The sequence below is a fragment of the Babylonia areolata genome, chromosome 19 (assembly GCF_041734735.1).
Source record: "Babylonia areolata isolate BAREFJ2019XMU chromosome 19, ASM4173473v1, whole genome shotgun sequence".
Taxonomy (NCBI): Eukaryota; Metazoa; Mollusca; class Gastropoda; order Neogastropoda; family Buccinidae; genus Babylonia; species Babylonia areolata.
In genome coordinates this window covers 46,251,211-46,278,240 of record NC_134894.1, presented here as the reverse complement: position 1 = coordinate 46,278,240, position 27,030 = coordinate 46,251,211, and the positions used below count along the sequence as shown (strand labels likewise).

The following is a 27,030-nucleotide window of genomic DNA, read 5'->3' as shown; positions in this document are numbered from 1 at the left end:
AGTCCCAGCATCATGATCCCTGCCTTCGTGGTATGGCACACGAGGCATGGAACCCGCGCTTAGGCACCCAGCGAAAATCCAACCCCCAACAGAGAAAGGAAAGACAGGATCGACTTAGAGGTAGAAAAAAACGAACGAATCGAGGGTGCCGAGTCGAATCGAGTACACAGAATGTAAGAATACAATACAGACAAGCCGCATGCAGCAAAATAAGGCCAAATGAATACGCTTAACAGCCAAAAAAAAGCGCAAGACGAGACAGAGCGTAAACCTGACAAGATGGCGTGGAGAGCCTTGGCCAAAGGAATGATTCAGCGCTTATAGCTTTTAGGTGTTTGATTAGCTGAGAGCAGACCAGGCCAAGACTGCTCGTCTTTTCACTGTTAGCCGCGCGAAATTTGGCCAAGCAGAGCAAACCGATAGGCCTAGTTTGCATCAGTTTGACATGGTACAGTATATGACACCAAAATGTAATGTTTAAGATGAGAAAGATCAGTTTAAAGTGAATTAAGTCCCCTAGCATTAATTACAGAGTAATTTCCCTTTTTTACTATCTGCACCAAAACGTTTGCAAAATAAATAAAACTTCCATGCTTAGCAAAAGAAGTTCCTGTTTGAACAAAAAATGATAATAATGACTGCTCTTGTTTGGTCGGAATATCAGATCAAAGTGCCAAGTTTAGAGAATACAAAAAATATAAATATATCAGTAAATGCAGTTTGCATATAATTAGGCTTCATTTTTTTTTTTTTTTTTTTGCCCATCCCAGAGGTGCAATATTGTTTTTAACAAGATGTCTGGAAAGAACTGAATTTGTCCTATTTTTATGCCCAATTTGGTGTCAACTGACAAAGTATTTGCAGAGAAAATGTCAATGTTAAAGTTTACCACGGACACACACAGACAACCGAACACCGGGTTAAAACATAGACTCACTTTGTTTACACAAGTGAGTCAAAACACCAAAAAGAATACTTTTTCGTGGGATGTACTATTGATAACCCAAAGGAAAAGCCAACCCGTTACAGAGACGAGAGACAAATGATAACGATGATTATAAAAATCTTCATAAAATGTACAGAATATATGTTTACACCCCTAAAATTGTCCATACATATGTTTGTTCACAATCAAAATTGCCACATCAGAAAAGACCAACAATGAAATAAGTCCTGAGTTTTTGTCAAGTCAATCACATGCAGTAACACTGTCCTACTCTAATGGTCACCATATATTTCCAGCAGGGCGTTATTAAGAAGTCTGGATATGATATCATATCAGTTCAACAAGTTGAGCTGGAAAGGAATGGGAGAAGTTCAAGGAGAAGGTGGACAAAGTAGATGAAAAAACAACATTCATGAGCATAACTCTGTCCTCCCGTCACTCTCAAGCGATGTTGATATAATACTTCACTGTAACATCATCTCTAGAGGTGAACTGAAACACAGTGATACACACATATCAACCACTGGTACTGAAGAAGATCGATTTGTTTTGTCTTACAAGGAAAAGAGTGGCAAAGAAGAAGAAAAAAAAAAAAGACAAGTGATTTCAAAGAAAGGATATGATGAGTAAAAGAGTGGCAGAGAAAAAACAAAAAGACAAGTGATTTCAAAGAAAGGATATGATGAGGAAAAGAGTGGCTGAGAATAACAAAGACAAGTGACTTCAAAGAAGGGATAAGAGTAAAAGAGTGGCAGAGAAAAAACAAAAAGACAAGTGACTTCAAAGAAAAGATATGTCATGAAAGGTCTCCAAGAAGCAGAAATGAAACAGCGAGAACATTTTGGAAAACGCATATGTCTTTCTTAATGGCAGTCATTTAGGAACTGTTTTCACAGGTACACTTTCTTCACTTCTCTGAGAAAAACAAATAACATGGAACAGAACATGTATCCTGAGTGAACTGTACTCGTATACTAGAATGTTCATGAACATGTACATGTTGGCAAAGAAACTTACAATGACAAGAAGAGAAATATACACTGAAAAACGGTCACTTCAAAGGTCCTAATAGGACAACAAATCAGTGGGATACACACACCTGTAAAAGCACTTTCACTCCCAGCAGCAAGTTAATGTACAAAGTGTATGGAAGATATATACATTAATGAAACAAAAACCAACATTGTCATTAACATTCAGATACATGTCGTGGACAGCTAACAATCCTGAAATCAATACCTACGAAAAGAGGGGGAAAAACAAATATGACTAACCCCAATTGCCTGCAAAGTAACACCTAATAGAATCACCACAAAACATGAAACGTTTCGTCCAACAAACTTCAATAACTTCTTTGTGTTTTCTTATTTTCTCCTTTCTTATCAAGGACCTGATATAATAATTGCTGTCATATTTCGGTCATTATGAAAAAATGTCAGCCACATTGAGATAAATTTGGGAACCAAACAAAACAAATACCTGTCTGAAAAAATGAACAATAGTAAAGAGAAGCAAACCAAATAAGAACTCTGAAACTTATTACTAGGTAGCTGCCACCCAACCAACCATAGCCTCTTTCTGTTGTTTAAATATTTTTGATCCATTCTTCAAGTCTGGTAACTGAATCATGTGCTCCCAAACCAATATTCTGGACACATCATGCTATTTCAAAACACAAATATGTGCCTATCATGTAGATAGAAATCCAAAATGATTAACTGTCAACATGACTTACCTGCTGGTAAACATTCAGACAATTAAAAAATGGATAAGGTGGTATCTGATCAGTGGTGCAGTACAGACCTTCTTAACAACACAATTTCTCTTCAATAAATAACTAGTTTCCGCATCAAACACTCTTCTTACAAAAGGTATTCAAGTTAAAACATTTTTACATTACATACAGTAAAAATTTACCAATCTTTATCATAAATGTGAGAAAGTTCAAGCTAAAAAATGTAAAAAACCCACAACCAAACACTATCTATTTTCTCAAATGATCTACTTGGCAAAGAATATAGCATAATTTTAGAAAATTTCTTTTTTAACTTCTACAATTTCTCTACTGTGAAAAGTCTTGTCTTTGTTAATATGCACAAAATCTAATCTCCCAACTAAATGACAAAGTTTACTAATGTTGATAAAATAAAAATGAAACACTCTGTACAAAGTACAGCTTTAATTTCACACATAGACACACACAACTTCATTACTTGTAATTGAATTGATGACAGACTGAGTAGGTCAACAGTGCAGGCGTCATTTCACACACCTACTCACTTTAAATCATTTTTCCTAAACCTGATACAAGAGGTATAAAAAAAAAAAAAAAAAAGAAAAGAAAAAAAAAGCTATACTATATAATTCCCACACAAAGACACGACAAATTTCTAAGTTATGAAAACAACAACAGTTATGTTCAGTTCAGATGCACGCTATATGTATTTTCCCCCAAAACACCTCACATACGCGCTGTCCACAACACGCTGCCATCCAGCTCATCATCTGATGTCAATACCACTCGTTCACCACTGGCAAGCCAGTGACATCATCCAGAGACACAGAGAGAAAGGGTACAGCAGACAGGCCATCATTCCCGTCCTGCCTCGTACCCAGGGTAGAAGTGGTTGAGCACCTTGGTCAGAGGGGCGTTGGGGGTCATGGGCATGTCTTTGGGTAACTCTGTGCGGCAAGCTGGGCAGGAGTAGACCTCCGCCTTGAACGAGCGTTTGATGCAGGGCTGCACCGAGAAAACAAAATGCATGAGTACGTGTAAACTGTACAATGGAAAGGAAAAAAAAAAAGAGTTAAAAAAAGGGTAAAAATCTAAACCACAAAATCATGCACATTATTTTGGTTTGAATGAAACCTTCAGGCTCATAATGAAAAAACTGTTGTTCATGTAACTGATCTGTTTACCCCTAAACATTGTTAATTGTAACAGGCACAGTCAAAAATAGTCATCTGAAGCAATAAAATAGTAGTAATCACAGGTAAATTAATGATGCAATAAAAAGCATCAAGAGTACTTGTAATCAGCAAGACACTGATACCAGAAACAGAACACACTTTGTTGCAGCAGCCCAAATAGTCAAATGCAGCCAGTGACTGTGCTGATGCTTTGTGATAAGTGCAAAGCACTGGATCAGAAACAAATCTTCTTCTTCTTCTTCTTCTTCTGCATTCACTCGTATGCACTCGAGTGGGCTTTTACGTGTATGACCGTTTTTACCCAGCCATGTAGGCAGCCATACTCTGTTTTCAGGGGTGTGCATGCTGGGTATGTTCTTGTTTCCATAACCCACCGAACGCTGACATGGATTACAGGATCTTTAATGTGCGTATTTGATCTTCTGCTTGCATATACACACGAAGAGGGTTCAGGCACTAGCAGGTCTGCACGTATGTTGACCTGGGAGATCGTAAAAATCTCCACCCTTTACCCACCAACTGCCGTCACCATGATTCGAACCCGGGACCCTCAGATTGACAGTCCAACACTTTAACCACTCGGCTATTGCGCCCATCGAAACAAATCAAAACTACTACTTTTGAAATTTGTACTTCAAACAGTCACGTACTTTACTTGAGACAGTCATGGCATAATCTGACATGAAAGGTATAAATTACATCTAAATCTTAAGAGAAAATAGGTATGATCTAATAACTCACTGTCAATTACAAGAAAGATTCTAACCATCACAGCCAATATAAGTCAATAGCTCTGATACACAGATTGATAAAGAAATTATGTGTGTCACAGTCTCTTCACAGCACTGTACGATAGTCGTGTCTGACTATGACCATCAGAACAGCCGAGGAGGCAACTGCTGTCCCAACTATCTGGGCTAGAATCTGATTTTAGTGGAGATTGTCTAGCCCAAGCACTGCCCCCCCCCCCCCCCCCCCCCCCCCCCAAACAATGGAAATGCTCTTCCAATGAACCGTTTCCCGGTTTACCAACCTTGCAGAAATTGTGTGAACATTGGAGGGTGACAGGCTTGTAGAGAATTTCCTGGCAGCAGATACACATGAACAGGTCCTCCAGATGCTGCAAGAATTTCTGCACAGACACAAAATATTCAAATTAACTATTCGTGTCATGTGCGAGTTTTCAGTCTGCTATCATGTAAAGAGAGTGTGTGTAAATCTGCCCTGGAAAAGGGTTGTTGAATCTTAAAAAGAATGTAATATATGCATTAAAAGAGGTAAGTGTTTCATTTTTTGTCAGGATGAAGATGACTGCTGGTGAGACAAGGTGTGTTTTTTTGTTTGTAATGTGTGTCAATTTGCACCTTCATAAAAATAACTAATAAAAGAGAGAGAAAAAAACAACACAAAAACATGAAAAAGCATTTCATAATCATGGACAACTTGACATAATACACACTACAATTGTCAGTGACTCAATTTGTCCTGTATCAGTTTTTATGTAGCCTTTGTATTACTCTAGCACAAGGTGTGTTCTCCACCCCTCAACTGTCCACTGTGTGTGTGTGTGTGTGTGTGTGTGTGTTGGAGGGTGGGGGTGGTGGATGGGTATGCAGTGGAGGAGGGGCAAAAATCTGTTTACCTTAAGGTGTGCTCCAGATGACACAAGCAAAACAGTGTGCTCCATATGACACAAACTAAACATGAACCGCAAGAAGAGACAGTAAAAGATCAGAGACCTGTTTGCCTTCAGAGGTGTGATTCACATGAAAAACAAAACAGAGTTCTCCAGATGACACAAACAAAACAGTATGATCCAGATGACATAAACAAAACAGTGTGCTCCAGATGACACAAACAAAACACTGGTCCAGATGACACAAACAAAACACTATGGTCCAGATGACACAAACAAAACACTATGGTCCAGATAACACAAACAATCCAGATGACACAAACAAAACACTGTGGTCCAGATGACACAAACAAAACACTATGGTCCAGATAACACAAACAATCCAGATGACACAAACAATCCAGATGACACAAACAAAACAGTATGCTCCAGATGACACAAACAAAACAGTGTGCTCCAGATGACAAACAAAACAGTGTGCTCCAGATGACACAAACAAAACAGTGTGCTCCATATGACATAAACAAAACAGTATGGTCCAGATGACACAAACAAAACAGTATGGTCCAGATGACATAAACAAAACAGAGTTCTCCAGATGACACAAACAAAACAGTATCGTCCATATGACACAAACAAAACAGTATGGTCCAGATGACACAAACAAAACAGTATGCTCCAGATGACATAAACAAAACAGTATGGTCCATATGACATAAACAAAACAGTATGGTCCAGATGACACAAACAAAAAGTCCAGATGACACAAACAAAACAGTATGGTCCATATGACATAAACAAAACAGTATGGTCCAAATGACACAAACAAAACAGTATGGTCCAGATGACACAAACAAAACAGTGTGCTCCAGATGAATAAACAAAACAGTATGCTCCAGATGACACAAACAAAACAGTATGCTCCAGATGACATACACAAAACAGTATGGTGCAGATGACACAAACAAAACAGTATGGTACATATGACACAAACAAAAAGTATGGTCCAGATGACACAAACAAAACAGTGTGCTCCAGACAAAGCACAAGAAGAAACAGTAAAAGCCAGAGACCTGTTTGCCTTCAGAGGTGTGCTCCAGAGCGTCATTCCACAGCTTCTGGTTGACAGTGTCCTCCCTGATCAGCTTCAGGACTTCCTTCTCCACAGTGTACCCCACCGTCTTCGCCTTCTTCTTCTCCTTCTCCACTGGGGGCGCTGCAGCAGGAAAAGAAACAGTGGTCACTAAGGAAATGGGACATCCTCAACTGAACAGGGAAGTAACAGTCACAAAAAGGCCAGCGGGACAAGGGGGAGGTTATCTACTTCCGGGAGGTTATCGACCGTAGTTGCTTTCGTTTTTTCCGCATAGGCAGATAGTAGTTTGCACAGGTATGTCAGACCCCTGCCGGAGTCTGCACTATTTGGGTCACGGTTAAGTATGTGTAATTAAAGAGAACTTTTCTTTGTCAGAGGACTGAAATCACTGAACTAATTTTGTTTGTCGGAGGTCTGAAAATTACTGCGATACTTTTCCTCGCAACAGTTTTTTCTCACAGCGTTCAGAAATATCCCCATACATGACATCATATCTGCATGGCAGATGCCTGACCAGCAGCTTAACCCAAAAAGCTTAGTCACGCCTTTGAATGCGCACACTAATATTTTGTGTACCTATCAGGGTGAATTTCTTCTACTGAATTTTGCAAGAGGGCAACACTGATGTCGCCATGTATTCATTTTCAGTGCACGGAGTGCATGCTGCACACTGGACATATAAGTTTTTTTGTGTCATCCAAATGACTACACTCTCAGTTTGACTCTCCTAATACCAGAGAAAGTGCAAGACCATGATTCAAACCCAGACTCTTGAGGACACTGTACTGGCAGATAATCGTCACAACTGTCACTGTCCAGGGAAAGGTAACAATCACAAAGAAGTTTCCTTCACCAGAGGAATGAAATCACTATGATACTTTTCTTTGTCAGAAGACTGAATTCACTGTCATACATTTGTTCGATGCCTGAAATAACTATAATACTTTTTTTTTTTTTTTTTTATCAAGGATTCAATTCACTGTTACACTTCTTCCTCAAAGGATTGAAATTTGCTGTAATACTTTTACACATCAGAGGATTGAAACTGCCATGATATTTCTGTTCATCAGAGGATTATTATCACTGTGATGCATTTGTCTGTCAGTGGACTTAAATCACTGTAATACTTTTCCTTCTCAGAGGACTGAAACCACTTATTTCCGTTACGTAAATCAAACAGCTCAAAACAACAATTGTCAGTTGTTTTAACTAAGAAACACTAGTCAGTCATATCAATTGTTTATGTCAAGCCTAAGAATTTTTTCACATACATCTGGGATTCATAAATGGCAACTGTGTTTTTGCAAATCGTTTTTCTTCTTTCTTTTTTTTTAACAGCAGTTACATAATCAGATCACAAAGAACTGGAGTCTTGAAACTGTGTTGAAACAACTGAAGAAAAATCTGTTTGATCCCATCTGACAGGAAATGATAGAAATTAAAAAAGTGAGGCTTTAAATCTGGAAGTGCCCAAATCACAGGCAGCATCAACTTACATTCTGCTTTTCTCTTGCGGCCACGTTTCTTTGGTGTCGGGTCTTCTTCAGATTCGTCAGAAGTTGATGCCTTCGTTTTCTCCTTCTCTTTCTCTGCCTGACTCTCCAGATAGCCCTCAGGGTACTGCACAACATGAAACATGTCCACACCAACATCTGAATGATGTGTACTGTACTGTACTGTATTGTATTACTGTTTTTGTCACAACAGATTTCTCTGTGTGAAATTCGGGCTGCTGTCCCCAGGAAGAGCGTGTCCCTACACTGAGTGCGCCACCCATTTTTTTATATTTTTTCCTGCCTGCAGTTTTTATTTGTTTTTCCCATCGAAGTGGATTTTTCTACTGAATTTTGCCAGGGACAACCCTTTTGTTGCCGTGGGTTCTTTTACATGCGCTAAGTGCATGTTGCACACAGGACCTTGATTTTTCATCTCATCTGAATGACAAGCGTCAAGACCACCACTCAAGGACAAGTGGCGGGGGAGAAACTACTGGCGACTGTGCCGTGTTTCGAATCAGTGCGCTCAGATCTTCTCGCTTCCTTGGTGGACACGTTTCCTCTAGGATACCACTCCAAATGTGCATGCATTTATGAAGATTTAATGCCCTGCATCATGACCAATAGCAGTGAGCATTTCTTTGTGCAGTAAAGATTAGTGGCTAAGTGGCATGCTTGGATCTCCAGATATTTCTAAGACACATAAAAAAAAAACAAATAATGCTCTAAATTCAGCTGATAAAATAATACACAGATTCTGCAAAGACATTTCTGTTTCTTTGGGGTTTTTTCTTCTCAAAATCTGCTCACAATCACTAGTTCTGCTTGATGCTGCTTTGGGGATACAATAACAAATTAACATTCTGCGAAACCAGCCTACCATGCTAATCCCTCTCATTTTCAGGAACTAAACCCACTACAATCATGGACACAGCGCATTTTCCAGAACGTAAGGGAAAGATATGATGAAACAAACAGAATTATATAACATATTTATCAATCAATGAAATGTCCAATCGAGTTAATAAAGTACAAAGACCAATAAATAAAAAAAACCACAAAAAAACAGCATACTTTCAGTGAACAAAAGAGAAAAAGAAAAACTAAAATAAATACATTTATAAAACATTTTTCAGATAATCAGTTCAAAAGATATATGCACTAAGATGAATAAAATCTGGCCTTTCTACTTTTATTGCCTTTTTTTTTTTTCAGTGATGTGCAGTGCAAACCATTACTTCAGACACACTTACCACTTTATTGATTGTCAGGGACACACTGACCACTGTGATTTTCAGAGACAAACACCAGCTGACATGAATGTGGAGTGGTGACCTTGCAGTTAATGCACCTGCCAGAGAAGGGAGACAATCTGAGCACGCAGGATCAAATCCCACACTTGCCAGTATTTCTTCCCCTCAACAAGACCTTGAGTGTTGGTCTGGATGCTAGTCATTCAGTCAAAATGATAAACTGAGTTTCCATGAGTAGCATACATGTAGCACATGTCCGTCCAAGGGAAAATTCTGTAGAAAAATCCGCTTTGATATAGGGAAACAAATAAACACACTTGCAGAAAAAAAAAAGGGAAAAAAGAGTTGCACAGCACTGTAGCGGGGTGAAAAGTCTGTATTTCACGCACAGAAATCTGTTGTGACAAAAAAAACCCAATAACAATACATGTTAGGTTTGGAGAAGGAGAAAACAAATATGCTTGCAGGAAGGTTAAAAAAAAAAAATTTTTTTTTTTTAAAGGGTTAGAAAAAAAAAGGGGGGGCGGGGTGTTGCACTGTAACACACTCTACCAGCAACATGCTCTTTTTCTTCTCTGTTGAGTATCCACAATCTTATCAACATGCTGATCTTTTTTCTCCCTGGGGGCAGCAGCTGGCATTTCATACAAAGAAAGAAACCCGTTGTGACAAGACGTGATAACAACACAAAGGTAGGCAGGTATGGAGAAGAAGAACACACCTGCATGGTGAGGCCCAGCTGTTCAATGCGCTTCTTGCCCTCCTTGGTCCAGGGGGCAGGGGCAGGGTCGTCACGACGCAGCAGGTAGCGCCACACCAGAAACCCAGACTTCCCTTTCTCTGCCCAGTACTTGACGATCTGTCAACACCAGCATGGTTCATCACCGTTAACATTTCATCACAAGTAACTTTATGTTATCAGTACTGAAACAAGTTTGTGACTAAATAAAAATATCAATGTTTACAAAGGACTTCATTGCAACTGCAAGTTAAAAAGAAAAAAGAAAAAGAAAAAAAAAAAGCCAGCATCAGACAGAAAAAAAAATGTAAAGGTGTGTGTTTGAGTGTGTTTGCCCATGTTATACAGTGTGTATTTTCTTGCACAAAAGGGATAGCCAAGGATTTTCATGTGTCAGATTCAATGTCAGTTCATCAGAAATTTTCCAGTCTGAACGACTATGCATGTGTGTACATCTGAAATATACAAGTCCTGAAGACAATGCAGGTGTTATTTTGAATGGTCAGTACATACAAAATATTTTTGTCCAAAAGATTATGCATGTGTTAGTTTCAATGGTGGGCACTCCTGAAACACTCTGTCCACACACCTTGTAAATACCGTCATATCTGTTGCCCTCCTCAGGAGCGTACTTGGAATGTTTGCGACCTTTACAGTTGCGGACCACTCTCACTGGTTTACCCCCTTTCCAGTCAGAAGCCTCGGCACCGTTCTTGCTGTTGATGGCCACGTTGCAGTTCTTGGCAAGCGCCCTGTGCATCACACACGCCGACGTCGGGCATCACACAAAAATCAGACGTGCACACCTCTTCACAAGAAAAGAAAATTGTTAGAAAATGGAGAGCTGCTTTCACGGTCACAACGCAGAAAAAAATCCACTCTGATTTTAAAGCTAAAACAACTGCAGACAGTAAAAAGAAAAAGAAGAGGAACTGAACTGTGGTGGCTGTGCTCTCCCCAGAGAGAGCAGTCCAAATTTCACAACAAAAATCTGATTGTGACAAAAGTGAATACTACATATTGGCTCACAAAACAGACACAAACTATGCCTGTCCTCACACATTACCCCACATCACACACCACTTAAAATCTCTGTGTGTGTGTGTGTGGAGTCAGTGAAGCTGACAGAGAGGGAAAAGAGATACATTAAAAAATTTCATTCTGAAAGGTTTAAGAACTATGCTATAAGATGAAGTAACTGAGCTACTAAAGCAACATAGATACACTTCCTTCCACCACAATGACAACAGACAAAACACATACACATGCACACAAAAAAAAAACAACAACAACAAACATCGCAAAGCTTTTAATACTTATACAGTAAACCTTATCCCTGCCTGGCTACCTAGTTTTTAGTCAACAGCGATACCTCCTCGAGTAACTGAACTGAACTAGTCAACAGTGAACAATGCTATGAACCAACAAAAACAAAGTACCCATTCCTTGAACAAAAAGCAACCCATTCCCTGCAGCTCACCTCCAGAAAGGAGTAACGGGAATAACTAAGACTTACTTGTTCATTCTGGTCAACTTCTGATCACACGACTGCTCTGCTGTGCGTTTATTTCCAGACAAGTCGCGACCACCGCTGCCAGTGTAATAGAATTCATCTCCGTTGTCCTGTACAAGATCAAATAAATCCCGTCATCAGACTGTTGAAGACTGAACAGGCCCTGTCAATATTAAATAGTTCAAGAATACTGTTCAAGATTAAACAGGCCCTGTCATCATTTTTCTGTTCAAGATTTAAACAGGCCTCGTCATTATTAATAATAATAATAATGGATACTTATATAGCACACTATCCAGAAATCTGCTCTAGGTGCTTTACAAAAACGCTTTTGTTAATAACATAAAATATTATATCTATGTTACATACACACACCAAAATGTGACTAGACACACACGCACACACACACATTCTGTTAAGACTGAATAGATCTCAGCATAATTTTACTGTTCAAAAATTGAATAGGTCCCACAATTATCATTTCTGTTCATGACTGAACAGGTCCCATAGTTATCATTGTTCAAGATTGAACAGGTCCCATAATTATCATACTGTTCAAGATTAAACAGGTCCCATAATCATACTGTTCAAGATTAAATAGGTCACATCATTATCATACTGTTCAAGATTGAGCAGGCCCTGTAATTATCATACTGTTCAAGATTAAATGGGTCCTGTAATTAATTATCATACTGCTCAGATTGATTAGGTCACATCATTATCATATTGTTCAAGATTGAAATGGCATCGTCATTATCATATTGTTCAAGATTGAAATGGCACTGTCATTGTCATATTGTTCAGGATTGAAATGGCATTGTCATTATCATATTGTTCAGGACTGAAATGGCATTGTCATTATATTGTTCAGGATTGAAATGGCATTGTTAATATCATATTGTTCAGGATTGAAATGGCATTGTCATTATCATATTGTTCAGGATTGAAATGGCATTGTCATTATCATATTGTTCAGGATTGAAATGGCACTGTCAATATCATATTGTTCAAGACTGAATGGGCCCCTCTCCTTTCATACTGAATAGGTCCCTTCACCATTATACAGTCCATAACTGAACAGGTTCCAACATTATCACATTGTGTGTGTGTGTGTGTGTGTGCCATGGAAGCTGCGATACATAGACTAGAAATGAGTGTGTGGATGAGGGGGGTAGAGGAGGTGCAGGGTAATGTGTGTGTGTGTGTGTGTGTGTGTGTTGGAGCTCATGTACGTTTATATGTATTTGACTGTGCTTTCATATCTGTGAAACTGCATGTTTGGTGCATATCTGTTATGCATGTGTGGGTGTATGTGTGAATGTGTGTCTTCATGTTTTACATTTATTTGCTTATTTATCATCATTGTTGTCTTATTTATTTTTTTATTTTTTTTTATTATTATTATCATTATTACTACCTTTTTTTATATCATAATTATTTATTTATTTATTTATGTAAGCTTATCTATTATTTATTCACCTTTTTTTCTTTTTTTTTCCCCTCAAGGCCTGACTAAGCGCGTTGGGTTACGCTGCTGGTCAGGCATCTGCTTGGCAGATGTGGTGTAGCGTATATGGATTTGTCTGAACGCAGTGACGCCTCCTTGAGCTACTGAAACTGAAACCAACACTATCATACTGTTCAAGACTGAATATGCCTTATCATTATCATACTGTTCAAGATATAATAGGCCTGGTCATTTTAAACTGTTTAAGATCGAACAAACCCCCTTTTTTTTTTCATTTTTCATAGACACCAAAACACACAAAAGAAAATTCTACAATCAATACTGACGCCACATTTCCTTTGAAAACATAAATCAAAACTAAAAACAATGACAAAAGACTGAACTCTGAAGCAGACTACATCAACCACCCCACACACCAGCTTCAGGGGAGCCAGCGTGAATCAGCCTGAAAAAAAATCAAAAATCAAAAATAAACCCACCAAAGCATAAGTCATAAATGCAACAAAGTCTACAACTCACAGCATCATCTTCATAACCCCCAGACAAGACGATGGAGAAAGCACCATCATCCTCCCTCCCATGAATGCCAGCCACATGAGGTCTGTGCACACCTGCCTCGCTCACCTGGAACAAACACCATCAACACTCACCTTTGTGAGCAAAATCAATCTACCAGTCAATAAAAAAAAAAAAATAAAAAAAACCCACATACATTACCATCACCTACTGGTGCAGACTCTGGCAAGGGTAAAAGAAAAAAAAAAAAAAAAAAAAAAGCATCACTCGCCAACATAAGATTTACACCACCAGCCATCGATTCATACAATATGATACAGAACGAAATAAGAAATAACGTTCAGAAATAAATACGAGATACGATATTCAATCAAAAAACATTCACATATGAACCAATATTAAGGCTCCAAGAATACCAGCAGGAAGGGGGCGTGGGAGGGGGGGGTGGGGGGGGGTGTCCAGGGTTTTTTTGTTTTTTTTAAGTCTTTTTTTTTTTTTTAATGAAGGTTTTGTCTCATTAGAGTATCTCAACTGTCTCAAACTGCTGTTTTTTTTGTTGTTGTTTCTTCTTGGAGAAGAATAAAAAGGAAATTTTCTATCTAATATTACGTTTAAATAACATACTTACCGTGACCCAACTAGTGCAGACTCCGGCAGGAGTCGGACATTCCTATCCTGTGCAAACTACTATCCGCCTATGCGGAGAAAACGAAAGTACTACGGCCGATAACCTCCCGGAAGTAGGTAACGTCCCCTTTGTCCCCCTGGCTAGCGCCCTCTTTTGACGGCAATACGCCATCACCAGTGCAGCGAGCAGGGAGAACAGGAAGCCTGACTGCTTGATAAATGAGATATGCTCAGCAGTCAAGTACTGACTGAAATGATCAATGAGAGGCACGAAACAATGACAAATGCTAATCATCGACTGCAAGATGATTTCAACGCCAACACTGACCTGCACCCTGAATTTCCACATTGTGCCGACTTCCACCCCGGGTATGGGGCCGTAGTGGTTGGAAGGCACAATGGTGCACTGCTTGGTACGTCCCACACATGCCATGCCCTGGGTGACACATCAGTGTTCAGTAATCAATGTATTGTACACATATATCTGTTCCTGAAAATTCAATATCCTGTGTCAACCTTTACAAAACAGCATTGAGAAAAGAAAAAAATCAGCAAGAAAAAAAAAAAAAAAATCAAATCAAATCAAATAAAAATTAAAAAAAAAAAAATACTGACTGGAAGTATTTACACTGAACATTACCTTTTACGAGAAATAACAACACAGCATTATTACTTTTTTTAAGTAATAAAATATAATAATAATAATAATAATGACTGGAAGCATTTACACTGAGCATTACCTTTTCCGAGAAATAACAACACAGCAATGAGCATTTAACATGTGATACAGAATTTACACAAACAGAAATTCTCACACGTACAAACACTCACCTTGAAGCCGCCACACTGGTACAGAATTTTCCCCACACATACAAACACCTTGAAGCCGCCACACTGGTACAGAATTTTCCCCACACGTACAAACACTCACCTTGAAGCAGCCACACGGGTACAGACTTTTCCCCACACGTACACTCACTCACCTTCAAGCCGCCACACGGGTACAGACTTTCCCCACACGTACAAACACTCACCTTCAAGCCGCCACACGGGTACAGACTTTTCCCCACACGTACAAACACTCACCTTCAAGCAGCCACACGGGTACAGACTTTCCCCACACGTACAAACACTCACCTTCAAGCAGCCACACGGGTACAGACTTTCCCCACACGTACAAACACTCACCTTCAAGCAGCCACACGGGTACAGACTTTCCCCACACGTACACTCACTCACCTTGAAGCAGCCACACGGGTACAGACTTTTCCCCACACGGGTACAGACTTTTCCCCACACGTACAAACACTCACCTTCAAGCAGCCACACGGGTACAGACTTTCCCCACACGTACAAACACTCACCTTTCCCCAGTCCCTGCTGGAAGAGCTGGTGGCAGAGGCCATCTTAGATTTCTTCTTGCTCTCCTTCAGCTTCTCCCCTGCCTTCACCACTTCGTTTTCATCACGCTTACATTTTGGGCAATACCTGCAACATCAGCGTCTCATGTAGCTGCAGAGATTTCCAAAAAAATTTTTTTCGTATACCTATGCTGATAACAATCAGTGAACGTTAACAACGATCTTACAAATTTGAATGCAGTGAAAACTTTTTATTACTGTCCCTCATATTTCATTTGCAGCTATTTTCACTTCAAAATTCAGGCCCTCTAAATCTCAACCAATGCGGTTTTCTGATGAGAAAAATATACAACAATGCCTCTTTGAAACAAAGTGATCCAAGCTCCCACAAGCATTCACCTGGGATATGAAATTTCACCGTCGGCTTCAATACAACCACATAATTTAGAAAAATATAAAGCAAAATATACAATGTAATAGATATCATACGGGTCCTATCCACAATGCATCACAATTTTTTTTTCCACAAAATCTAAAACATGTCAGTGAATTCAACACCAACACAGACAAAAAAAGTCAGAAAACAACTAAATCACTAAATGTGTGAAGACAAAACCAGCAAAGCGGAACGAAAAACAATGAAATCTGTGAGCATACATGACAACATCTTAAATACACTGCTGAACAACAAATCTACAACTAAAAGAGCCACAAAGCAAAAACCCAACAGAAAATAATGTCCACAAAAGCATGACAAAGTCAATGATGCTGCCAAAGATCACTGACTTTGTGATGCTTTCATGGACATTACATGCTATTGTGAGCGCTTGTTGGCCGCCTACGTCCCAGAAAGGGCAACAGAAGTAGGTAGGTGAGGTGAGGGACGAAACCATGACATACCAGTCATCCTCCTCAGGTACAGTCAGCAGAGGAGGGTCGAGGCATCCCAGATGATACGCCTGCTCGCACTCGTCACAGATCAGCTGTTTCTCAGGCTCATGCTTCCCTCCACACTCACAGCACGCACAGTGCTTGCAATTACGACGAGGATTGTCTTTGCAGAAATCGCACTCTGGTTTGTTCTGACCTGATACCAAACCAATATTTTGAATAATTAATGTTGGAAATAAACACAGTAGTTAATCTAATAATAAAACAAGTGACCTGTAAAATCGAACAAAGAGAGAATGAAAGAAAAATGAGTATCACAATATATGAATAACATGAACTCATTGAGATTCTTATATATAAAGAAAGGAAGAAAAAACAACCAGTTCCATGAATTGTTACATAAATAACCAATGATAATCAAAATAAATGGACAACTGAAGAAGAAACCTCAGATAGAGGCCTTCTGAAGGACAGCAAACCGAGTACAAACGTTAACAGCATTTTGTGGAATGATAGCATTGGGACTGTTTCTAGGCGGTGTCAAACATAAGGACTGATCCATACTATACTACATGTACTTTCAAACAAACAACATAAAAAACAACAACAACAGTTACCAGACCTTTGCATAAAACATGTTAATCAGGTCTTGAACACCTACCATATGTATACTAATACATCCTACAGACCAAACACTCCACAGACACACATGATATATAATTCAAACACTCCATAACTCGCAATGGATGATGTCATAAGTACATTCTGCGCATCTCACTCACAAAGTAATTCCGTGTGGAATTACACATGGGCATACATGCACAAACATGTAGAAAACACAAACATATTACTCTGATCCCACAAACAAATAAGGCCCATGAATAGATCTGTATTGTTACACTCACACCCAGCTCCCGCTATGAACACACACATCCAACACAAACACATACCAGCACTGATTCCCACAATCTACACAAACACACCCACACACACACAAATACCAGCACCAGCTCTCACAATCTACACACACACTCAGACCAGCTCCAACAATCTCAACATAATTATACACTCACACACACTGCTAGTGGTACAGTTTTGCCACTGTGGTCACAAAATCTTCCATTATCATTCATGAGTCCATGAAGGTAATAATACCACATTAATCACTCAGCACTGACACAGTCATCAGCAGTGTGTCTTACGTTTGGCAGGGGAAGCAGAGGGGTCCAGCTGGAGGTCCTGTTCTGTCAGCTGTGTGCCGGGTTTCTCTATGTCAAACAGCTCATTCAGAAACAGCAGGCGACAGTTTTCCAGGGCCATCAATTCAGTGCTGCCAGAAAAAATGGTCAACCAGCCATGAGCATCACTGTTTAAAAATCTTCATTCAAAATCTGAACCTGCAAGAAAAGTGCAAATACTAAAAAAACATTACAACAGTAAATAATTTATTAGCATTTGCATATTTTGGCTATATTTTATATTGATGAATTCAGGAAACACTGTTGAAATAACAAAAGATTGAGCAGTTAAGGTCACCTTAAAAATACAGCATTAACCATTCCTCAAGTCAGATCCAGCAGCAAACTTGAAAAAGCAATGTTTGCACACCCACACAACGCAGGCAGTGTCAACGAGCAAGCCACAATAACCCTCATGTACATATCACTACATGCTTCAAATGAGGCAAGCAGTGACCTTGTTTTGGTTTTTCAGAAGACAGAATACATATTTTGACACAAACGTAATAATTCAAACCACACACACACACAGAACATAGTTCACACAGTCAGACACTAAACAAGCAGCTTACCCTATATAGACAGTGGCATACAGCTCAAGCAGCTTACCCTATATAGACAGTGGCATACAGCTCAAGCAGCTTACCCTATATAGACAGTGGCATACAGCTCAAGCAGCTTACCCTATATAGACAGTGGCATACAGCTCAAGCAGCTTACCCTATATAGACAGTGGCATACAGCTCAAGCAGCTTACCCTATATAGACAGTGGCATACAGCTCAAGCAGCTTACCCTATATAGACAGTGGCATACAGCTCAAGCAGCTTACCCTATATAGACAGTGGCATACAGCTCAAGCAGCTTACCCTATATAGACAGTGGCATACAGCTCAAGCAGCTTACCCTATATAGACAGTGGCATACAGCTCAAGCAGCTTACCCTATATAGACAGTGGCATACAGCTCAAGCAGCTTACCCTATATAGACAGTGGCATACAGCTCAAGCAGCTTACCCTATATAGACAGTGGCATACAGCTCAAGCAGCTTACCCTATATAGTGGCATACAGCTCAAGCAGCTTACCCTATATAGACAGTGGCATACAGCTCAAGCAGCTTACCCTATATAGTGGCATACAGCTCAAGCAGCTTACCCTATATAGACAGTGGCATACAGCTCAAGCAGCTTACCCTATATAGTGGCATACAGCTCAAGCAGCTTACCCTATATAGACAGTGGCATACAGCTCAAGCAGCTTACCCTATATAGACAGTGGCATACAGCTCAAGCAGCTTACCCTATATAGACAGTGGCATACAGCTCCTTCTGTGTCCTTGTGTTTTTCTTCTTTGTCACAAGACAGTCGTACCAGAAGCCTCTAGACCGTGCATCTTCATAGTTGTAGTTTGCCATGATTGTCTGCCCTTCTTTAACGTTCTCAAAGGCCAGACAATGACGAGCGCGGGGCCGGATGTGTTTGCTGCTCAGCTCCACTGTCTCCTCCTCCTCATACCTAGGAAGATTCCCAAACAAGTTTAATTTCAAGATCACTTCTTCCTTCATGCATCCTTCTGTTAAGAAGACAAACACAAATGCACAGGACTGATGGCATGATGGCAGTCTTGCCAGATTGTCTGCAGTCAGAATTATATTAATTACCAAGGATGGGGATCAGGAAATACAACAGGTTACATTTTTTGTTTTTAATTTCATTTAACTTTCTCTTTTCTGGTATATATATTGTTTTTAATTTCATTTAACTTTCTCTTTTCTGGTATATATATTCCCTTCTGCATCATTTTTCTTTTTGATGGAAAAAGAAAAAGAAAGGAACAACCTTGTTTGTGACAGTAACTGTTAAAAAAAAACAAAAAAACAAAACAAAAAAACAACACATAAATCTGTCAGCTGAGTTCCTAGTAACAGTCGTATTCAAAAAAATAAAATAAAATAAAAAACAATCAAACCACCAAATTACTATTACTAGTGTTCGGGAACAAGTGTGAAATCAGAACAACTAAAGTGACCATTTATTTTCTCATCTGAATATTAATTTAGTGTGAAAACTTTAAACCTTTAGTCCCTGCAGTCGTCGCTCGGCGGCTTGTATGGAAAACATCACAATCGCCGTGCAGCAACTTGTAGGGAGAACGCTGCTGTCGCCGGTGGGCAACTTGAGCATCAGAGTTAACAAACTTGCGCTACTCTTCAATGAGTAAGACTCAGTCAGTCAGTAAAACTTAGTCAGCACTTCCTGCCACACATACTGGAAACATCTTTCTCATTGATGAACCAACTCACATGCGGTTTGGAGTGATTTTCAGCAGATTTTTAAAATTTAGTTTTAACGATGGCAAGTTGTTCAATCAGTTCAGATTGTTATTAACAGTCTCGCTTTACACCACGCTATACTGGACAGCAAACTGCAAGTCTAATTTAAAGTCATTGGCAGAAAATGATTCTGCTGCTGACAGTGACAGAGATATGGCAGCAAAAAAACCAGTACCCTGCATTCCCACTGGTTGCTCTGCTGCACAGCCGGTTTTCAGCTGTATTGTGCAGCTAAGCCGGCTAGCAGTTGTTAGCAGCTTGATCGTAGCTGGTGATGTAACTTTTGTAAGGGTTAAAAATGTCTACTTTTTTTTTTTCCAAGAGAGATATTGATCTCAATATGATCAAACACTGGACCAAGCTTGTGATAATGAAGACAGAACACCAAGACCCAAGAATCAAATTCATTCCTACCATTTTCTGTTACACTGCTTTATAAATAACCTTGTTTGACCTGGCCAGCTTTTATCATGGGTTATATAAGTTACACTGATAACTATTCTTCAATGACTGGCTGCCAGACCCAAGCTCAACTGTGTAGGATCTATGACTTACTTTCTGTTGTGATCTCAACCTTTGAGAACAGTTCACAATTTCATGTTAATCAAATTAATGCAGTATCTCCACAATACAGTCTACAATCTGTCAGGTTTATAGATCTATTAATCAAAAATCAACAAAACACCACTAAAGAGATTTCTGCCAAATGTCTTCTATCAAGTGAAGTAGTTAACCCATTCACCCCTGGGGAGTTTAGATTAGAGCCAGGACAGGTCCCATCACCATTTTGATGTAGAAAAACTAAGAAAATTTACTGACCAGTTTTTCCTAAAAATTGACATGAGGGGACATAGCCAAAAGTACCAAAGAAGTTAGTTTACTTTGCTTATGGTTTACACATATGTACAAATGCGTAAACCATTAAAATGAGATAGTTTTGACCCCAGAGCAATGCTCAGGCACAGGGCTGAATGAGTTAGAATGACAAAGCTACATGTTTACTTCAAACTCACACTCGCTCATCACAAAAACATCCACTGTATACAAGGTGCATGTATGCACATATGCCATAATGATAACATCACGATCACAAGACTTTGAACTTTAAAAACTCAGCATAACTTATAAGACTGTGCTTTCAGAAATAAACAAATGATACAACACCAGCTTACACAAACAACATTAATCGGAACATTTCTTACCCATCAAACCTAACTTTGTAGATGAAACCATCTGTGACTATAGTTTCACACAGAATGCCTTGCTTCTTCAAGTCATCTGACACTTCCTTCACAAACAGTGAACGGCTGGCTGGGGTATTCCCACTTTCAGCTGTGTTCTCTTTAGAAGTAGAGACTCTCTTTGGAGTCAGCACCGATACCGATTCCATTTTCTGTACACCCTGAGAGCCCCCAGCATCTGGTTCATCCACCTCCAAACTCTTTTCATTGTCCATTTTCACAGGAACGTCACGCTTCGTCGGTGTGTTACAGTTCTCGTCTGTTATTACAGTCTCATTCTCTTGATCACAGTTGTTTCCGCAGTCATCTTTATCACTTTTTTCTTTCAGAGCTGTATCAGTGTTTTCACAGTTTGAGGCAGAACTGTCCTTTGTGTCAACCATTTCCTGTGTTGAAGTTTCGCTCTCTACACTGTCCTCACTGCCCAGCACAGCTTCCTGTCTTGATTCAGCATCAATGTTTGAAGTGGAAGGATGTGCAGAGGAAGATAGCCGCAAGGGTTTTTGATGATGAACCGAAGACCGGTCTCTATAAACTTCTATTATGTTTGCCTCAAACCAGGCTCCCAACAGTGGGTCTCTGGCATCGATGATGTCTCCAACCTGTAGAGGATGAAAAATGTATGTGAAAAGTCACTACTTTTAAGCAAAACACTTTCAAAATGCTTAAACTATATTGAAAATTTTTAACGAAAAATGCTCAAACTGTTTTCTGGAAGTGTAAATATAAACTGCCATGGAAGTGTAAACATAAGTTGCCAATGTCTTCACACTATCTTAAGCATATATTATCTAAGAACATGATGTTCACTGAAAATAAGTGACATAAAAACATTGAGGAACAAAACAAAATTTAAAAAACCATAAAATGAAATAAAATAATTATCTTAAAAGAGCTACATATATATATATATATATATATATATATATATGTATTATACCAGCACTGGCAAGGGCAACAATGTATTTGTCTGATTTTTTCTTTTTAACTAATTGTTTAATACAAAATTGAGTTGGTTTTTATTGTTTGTTTTTTTGTTATTTATGCCAAATGATAATAAAATTTAATTTACAGAGCACAAAAGTTGCTTCTTGCTCCGGCCAACTTATCTATCATTCAATATTCAAAGGAAAGAAACAAAGGACTACTAATTTGTTCACATCATTCGCTTTTGGTCTCACTCTTCTGCCAAAACTTCATGCCCCTCCCCTGAGTCCCAAGGAAAAGGTCAGCAGTCTGAGAGCCAACCACCACCAAAGCTGTCAATTCTCCAGGCCAATGTCTGTACACCTACCTTACCTTGCCCTTGCAACTGTAGTGTTTAGAAAAGCGATGAAACCAAGGGTGGTGATCAGCCACACAGCTTACCTTATAAATATTGCCTTCATCCTGATCCAGACAGACTATTCCACTTGGTCCTTGACTGAACTCCTCATCACTGTCCGGCTGCACACACACACACAGTCTGTACAAAAGTTTCTGCTTCCCACTTAACAACTAATGATCTACATTCTGATTAATAAAAACAACACAAACTTTACTACTTGGATGAGACAGCTTATTAAATCATAAATGAATTATCACTAAACGACTAATGACCTACATTATATGACTAAAAATCATACAATCTTTACTACTTTGATGGGAGAGTTATTATATACAAAAATATATTACATCATAATCAAATGAATTATCACTATCACCACTAGTAAGCCTGCAGCAGACATCGACAGCCCCCTTCCTAAATCTTTGTGAAGCAAAGCCCTGAAATCAACATATGTACTGAACACTCAAATCTTAATAATTAATTTACAAGATTACTCAACAATGTCTCCATTATTCTGTTTCAACATTTACTTCATACTTGTCTCAGGGCTTACTCAGGACATTAAAACCTTTGCAATCCATTGTACAATATATTCATTTTTTTCACTGCAAGTGAAATGTTGGGGAAATTTCTGAATCACAAATGTATCATCAAATGAACAACCTCTTTGTTCTCTTTGTCAGAGAAGTTCTCCTCTGCGCCATCTTTTGTCTTGGATTTGTCCGCAGCCTGTTCAGTGGATTCTTGGTTTGTGCTTTCTGGTGCTAGCTTAATGCGAATCATCAACTGAATGAGATCGTTCAAGCCAACATCATAGTCGAACAGCGTGTATCCATCCTCCAGCTGCACACACACAATCCATCATACACCAACATGAGTAATGTCTTAAAGTTATGATTATCAAAATCAGTTTGTCCAATATCTGTGAGGTCAAATCTTTACATCTTACATTTAAGAAAATAAAGATCCAAAATGCACAAATCTCTACTGATTACTAAGCATCTCTCCTCAATTCCATCTCGGTATGTTTCGTGGAAAGACTTGCAGCCCCTCCAGCTCTATAGGAGCTAGACCTGTTTGAGAAATTAATGTATCATTACCCTTAACTGTTGATGTCCCTTGTTATGATCATTACTACTATACCTGATAGAAGTTAGCAGTATTAAGACTGCTAAAAAAAAAAAAGAAAAAAAAAGAAGAAAGTAAAATATTAATCTAATATCACTTGCCTGGTGCAAACTACTGGCCATAGCCTTGAGTTTGAGACAACAAACTGTGATCCTTCAATAAAGTGTAACAACCATATTTGCAGATCTGTTTACCTTCTAATAGTTCTATAATATTTGGTATATTCTTGTCAAAACAAAGCAAACACACACACACACCCAAAAAAGGTGCTCTCCTCTATTATCATCATAAAATAGTATACCATGCCAAAATCCACTGCCACATAAATGACACATGCAAATGTGTTGTTTCATTTTTTTGCAGATTTCACATTATTATTTGAATAATCATTAGTACGATGACTTTCACTAGTTTCAGTTTTATCCCAGCTGTCTTAGGCTGTTAGGGCCAAGTCTATGACCAAGTCTATGGTTTTTATTCTTTTAACCTCCATTGCAGAAAATAACAGAGTTATGGGGGGGAAAAAATCAAAAGCCCTGTATTTGCACTGTGAAACAAATGTCAGGAATTGATAGAACTCATATCATACGAGTAGGGGTCAATTTGGATTGGTTTGTACGTCTCGTCTGGCTTTTAGAAAATTACATACATCAGACAAATGTGTGCACACAATGTGCACATACATACAAACATATCAATAATTTTTTCTTTAACCAAGCCTAAAATCTGTGCTATCATAGTATGTCTGAAAGCCTAGGAGTCATCTGAATCTGGAAATGATGTTTGGGAAAAAAGACAGACAAGGATGAGAGAAAGGTGTGGGAAGAGTGAGAAAACATGGTCAATAGTTAATTACTAAATTAGTGCCATCACAAACACACACACACACAGTCACACACACAGTCACACACACACAATGTGTCTCAAACACAATCAACGTAAGTTCAGACTTGTTTGGCAACTATTGAACTAGATTACGATACACAGGCCTGACAGAGCACAGTACTGTTACGTCATTGTGGAGGGCTGCTTTAGAAAGTTCTACAAGTAACAACTTGTTACTTGTACAAGCTGTAAGGCGGATAATTCCTGACCCCAAACTAACAAATAGTAAATTACCAAAGAACGATATATCCAAGTGGTTAGACTTTCACTGGTGGGTAATAAGTTCTTTTTTCCTTATTGTGGGTTGAGCCACTTGAGGATTTCCGATTCGTCCGATTTCCCAGGTCAGTAGGCATCCCTGCGAACCTGCAAGTGCCTGTAGTACGATTGCATGTATAAACTGACAATAGAACCCATGTCAGAGTTCCGTCAGTTTATGGAAGTACAGAGAGATCGTGCATGAATCAAACAAAAATCATGGGCAAGTTAATGTTTGCCGTGCAACAGCAGACAGAAGAAAATGGCAAATAGGTCACTCTTCGTTACTGATAATAGTTTTTGGTTCAGCGATTCGCTGATTTATGCATCAAGTCCAGAAATATCTCATGAGGGTTTTGCATGCCTAAAATAAAATGCACGTAGTGTGCATTTCTCCCTAGTGTGGGTGGTCAAAGAAAAATGATCGCCACTTAATATTGCATTCACGTACCTGTTTCCCGCGGAAGAATAGACGCTGATCGCTTGGTTCTGCATCGAAATCTTCGACCAGACGTTTCCTCAGGTCCTCGATCTTAGTCAGCTTTGACAGACTGTCAATTCTGACTGTTTTCTTGCCATCGACCGTCCGAACCTGTATCCACATGGTGCAAACTGTTATAAATGACGGCACGCTAAGTCCCACGTATTCCAAACAAGACACAGTAGCATCAAAACTCCATGTGGAGGGATGGCGGGAAATTGTGGTCATGTGATTGGAACGCTTTTTCGACTTCTAGCCATGAAGAAATAAACAAGGGACGTAACTCGACCCTTCCGTATCAACGCTGCTGATCTGATCTTGACATTTCGATTAATACAATTTATTATAAGTTCATGTGTTCATTCATCAGAAAGAAAAGCTATAGGCTGTAATTATAAGCACACGTGTGCGAACACACACAGAAGGAGAGGGAAGAAAGAGAGTGAGAGGGAGGAAGAGGGAGGATGAGGGGGGGAAGCAACAAAACAACAATCTTGCGGTTGTATTTCTAGCCAGTGTGTGTGGTGTGTGTGTGTGTGTGTGTGATTGGGCTTTTGCTGTCGCTGCATTTGTTTCATCGTCGTTGTCGTTTTGTTCTCGACATGAAATATACACGCCATTTGTGATTTTGGAACAATTTCAGTCTCAAAAAGTCAGTCGTTAAAATGACATCAGCAGAGGGCAAAAAAGGAAGGGAGAGTGGAGGTGAGAGGGTGGGGGGAGAAAGAAAGTAAGTGTGTGTGGGTGGGGGGTGATGAGTGGGGGGCGGTGAGGGGGTTGGGGGGGGGGGAGAGGAAAAGGCTGGCCATGCAGGCCCTTATTGTTTGTGTGTGTGTTTGTGTGTGTGTGTGTGTATGTCACTGAGTGCGCGCGCGCCGGTTTGTGTGTGGACGGTGTCTCGTCAGTGTGTGTCACGGTGTATGTGTGTGTGTGTGTGTGTGTGTGTGTGTGTGTGTGTGTGTGTGTGCCTTGTGTGTGCGTGTGTGTGTGTGTGTGTGTGTGCGAGTGTCAGTGTCACAGTGTGTGTGTGTGTGTGTGTGTGTGTGTGTGTGTGTGTGTGTGTGTGTGTGTGTGTGCAGTGTGTCAGTGTGTGTGTGTGTGTGTGTGTCTGTGCGAGTGTCACTGAGTGCGCGCGCGCGATTTGTGTGTGTGTGTGTGTGTGCCAGTGTGTGTGTGTGTGTGTGTGTGTGTGTGTGTGTGTGTCACTGAGTGCGCGCGCCGGCGCAGGCGGTTTGTGTGTGGAGTGTCAGTGTGTGCGTGTGTGTGTGTGCCGGCCGGTGTGTGTGTGTGTGTGTGTGTGTGTGTGTGTGTGTGTGAGTGTCACTGAGTGCGCGCGCGCGCGCGCGGTTTGTGTGTGTGTGTGTGTGTGTGTGTTGTCCTGTTGTATTACGTTTACGTTCATACCTTTTTCGACTTATTTTTCACCCGGCAGACTCTGAACGCTTCACAGTAGGTGTTCAGCTGTTTGCCTTCCGAACTGATACTCATAATTACAAATGTGTTAAACAGTTCACTGCTTACTTCATACATTGACCTATTAATTTTGTCTTTGGTTTCGGTTTGTTTGGAACAGAAAGAAACAGCCTTCGATAGAAAAAGGAATCAAAAGACAACAAAATAACGCTGGAAGCACTATTTCACTGGATCATCATAGTAATGGAAACA

The 27,030-nt window shown here is 39.6% G+C and overlaps 1 protein-coding gene across 1 annotated transcript; it reads right to left on the bottom strand.

Moving 5' to 3' along the window:
* Positions 1-397: 397 nt before the first annotated feature.
* On the bottom strand, positions 398-25,551 carry LOC143293776 (E3 ubiquitin-protein ligase UHRF1-like). The gene is made up of 17 exons (XM_076605004.1): positions 25,336-25,551; positions 23,277-23,456; positions 22,655-22,732; positions 21,248-21,888; positions 19,012-19,227; positions 17,676-17,803; positions 16,483-16,669; positions 15,586-15,709; positions 14,550-14,657; positions 13,598-13,702; positions 11,614-11,720; positions 10,687-10,849; positions 10,080-10,217; positions 8,106-8,229; positions 6,587-6,729; positions 4,911-5,009; positions 398-3,686 (listed from the first exon to the last, which is right to left on the bottom strand). The coding sequence occupies exons 1-17, from the start codon at positions 25,486-25,488 to the stop codon at positions 3,537-3,539; spliced, it is 2,844 nt and encodes a 947-aa protein (XP_076461119.1). The 5' UTR covers positions 25,489-25,551; the 3' UTR covers positions 398-3,536.
* Positions 25,552-27,030: the final 1,479 nt, after the last annotated feature.

Coding starts and splice junctions, on each gene's coding strand:
- LOC143293776 (XM_076605004.1), bottom strand. CDS start 25,488: ATGTGGATACAGGTTCGGACGGTCGATGGCAAGAAAACAGTCAGAATT. Junction 16,670..17,675: donor CTCTGCTTCCCCTGCCAAAC/GTAAGACACACT, acceptor GTTTGGTATCAG/GTCAGAACAAACCAGAGTGC. Junction 15,710..16,482: donor GTACCTGAGGAGGATGACTG/GTATGTCATGGT, acceptor CTGATGTTGCAG/GTATTGCCCAAAATGTAAGC.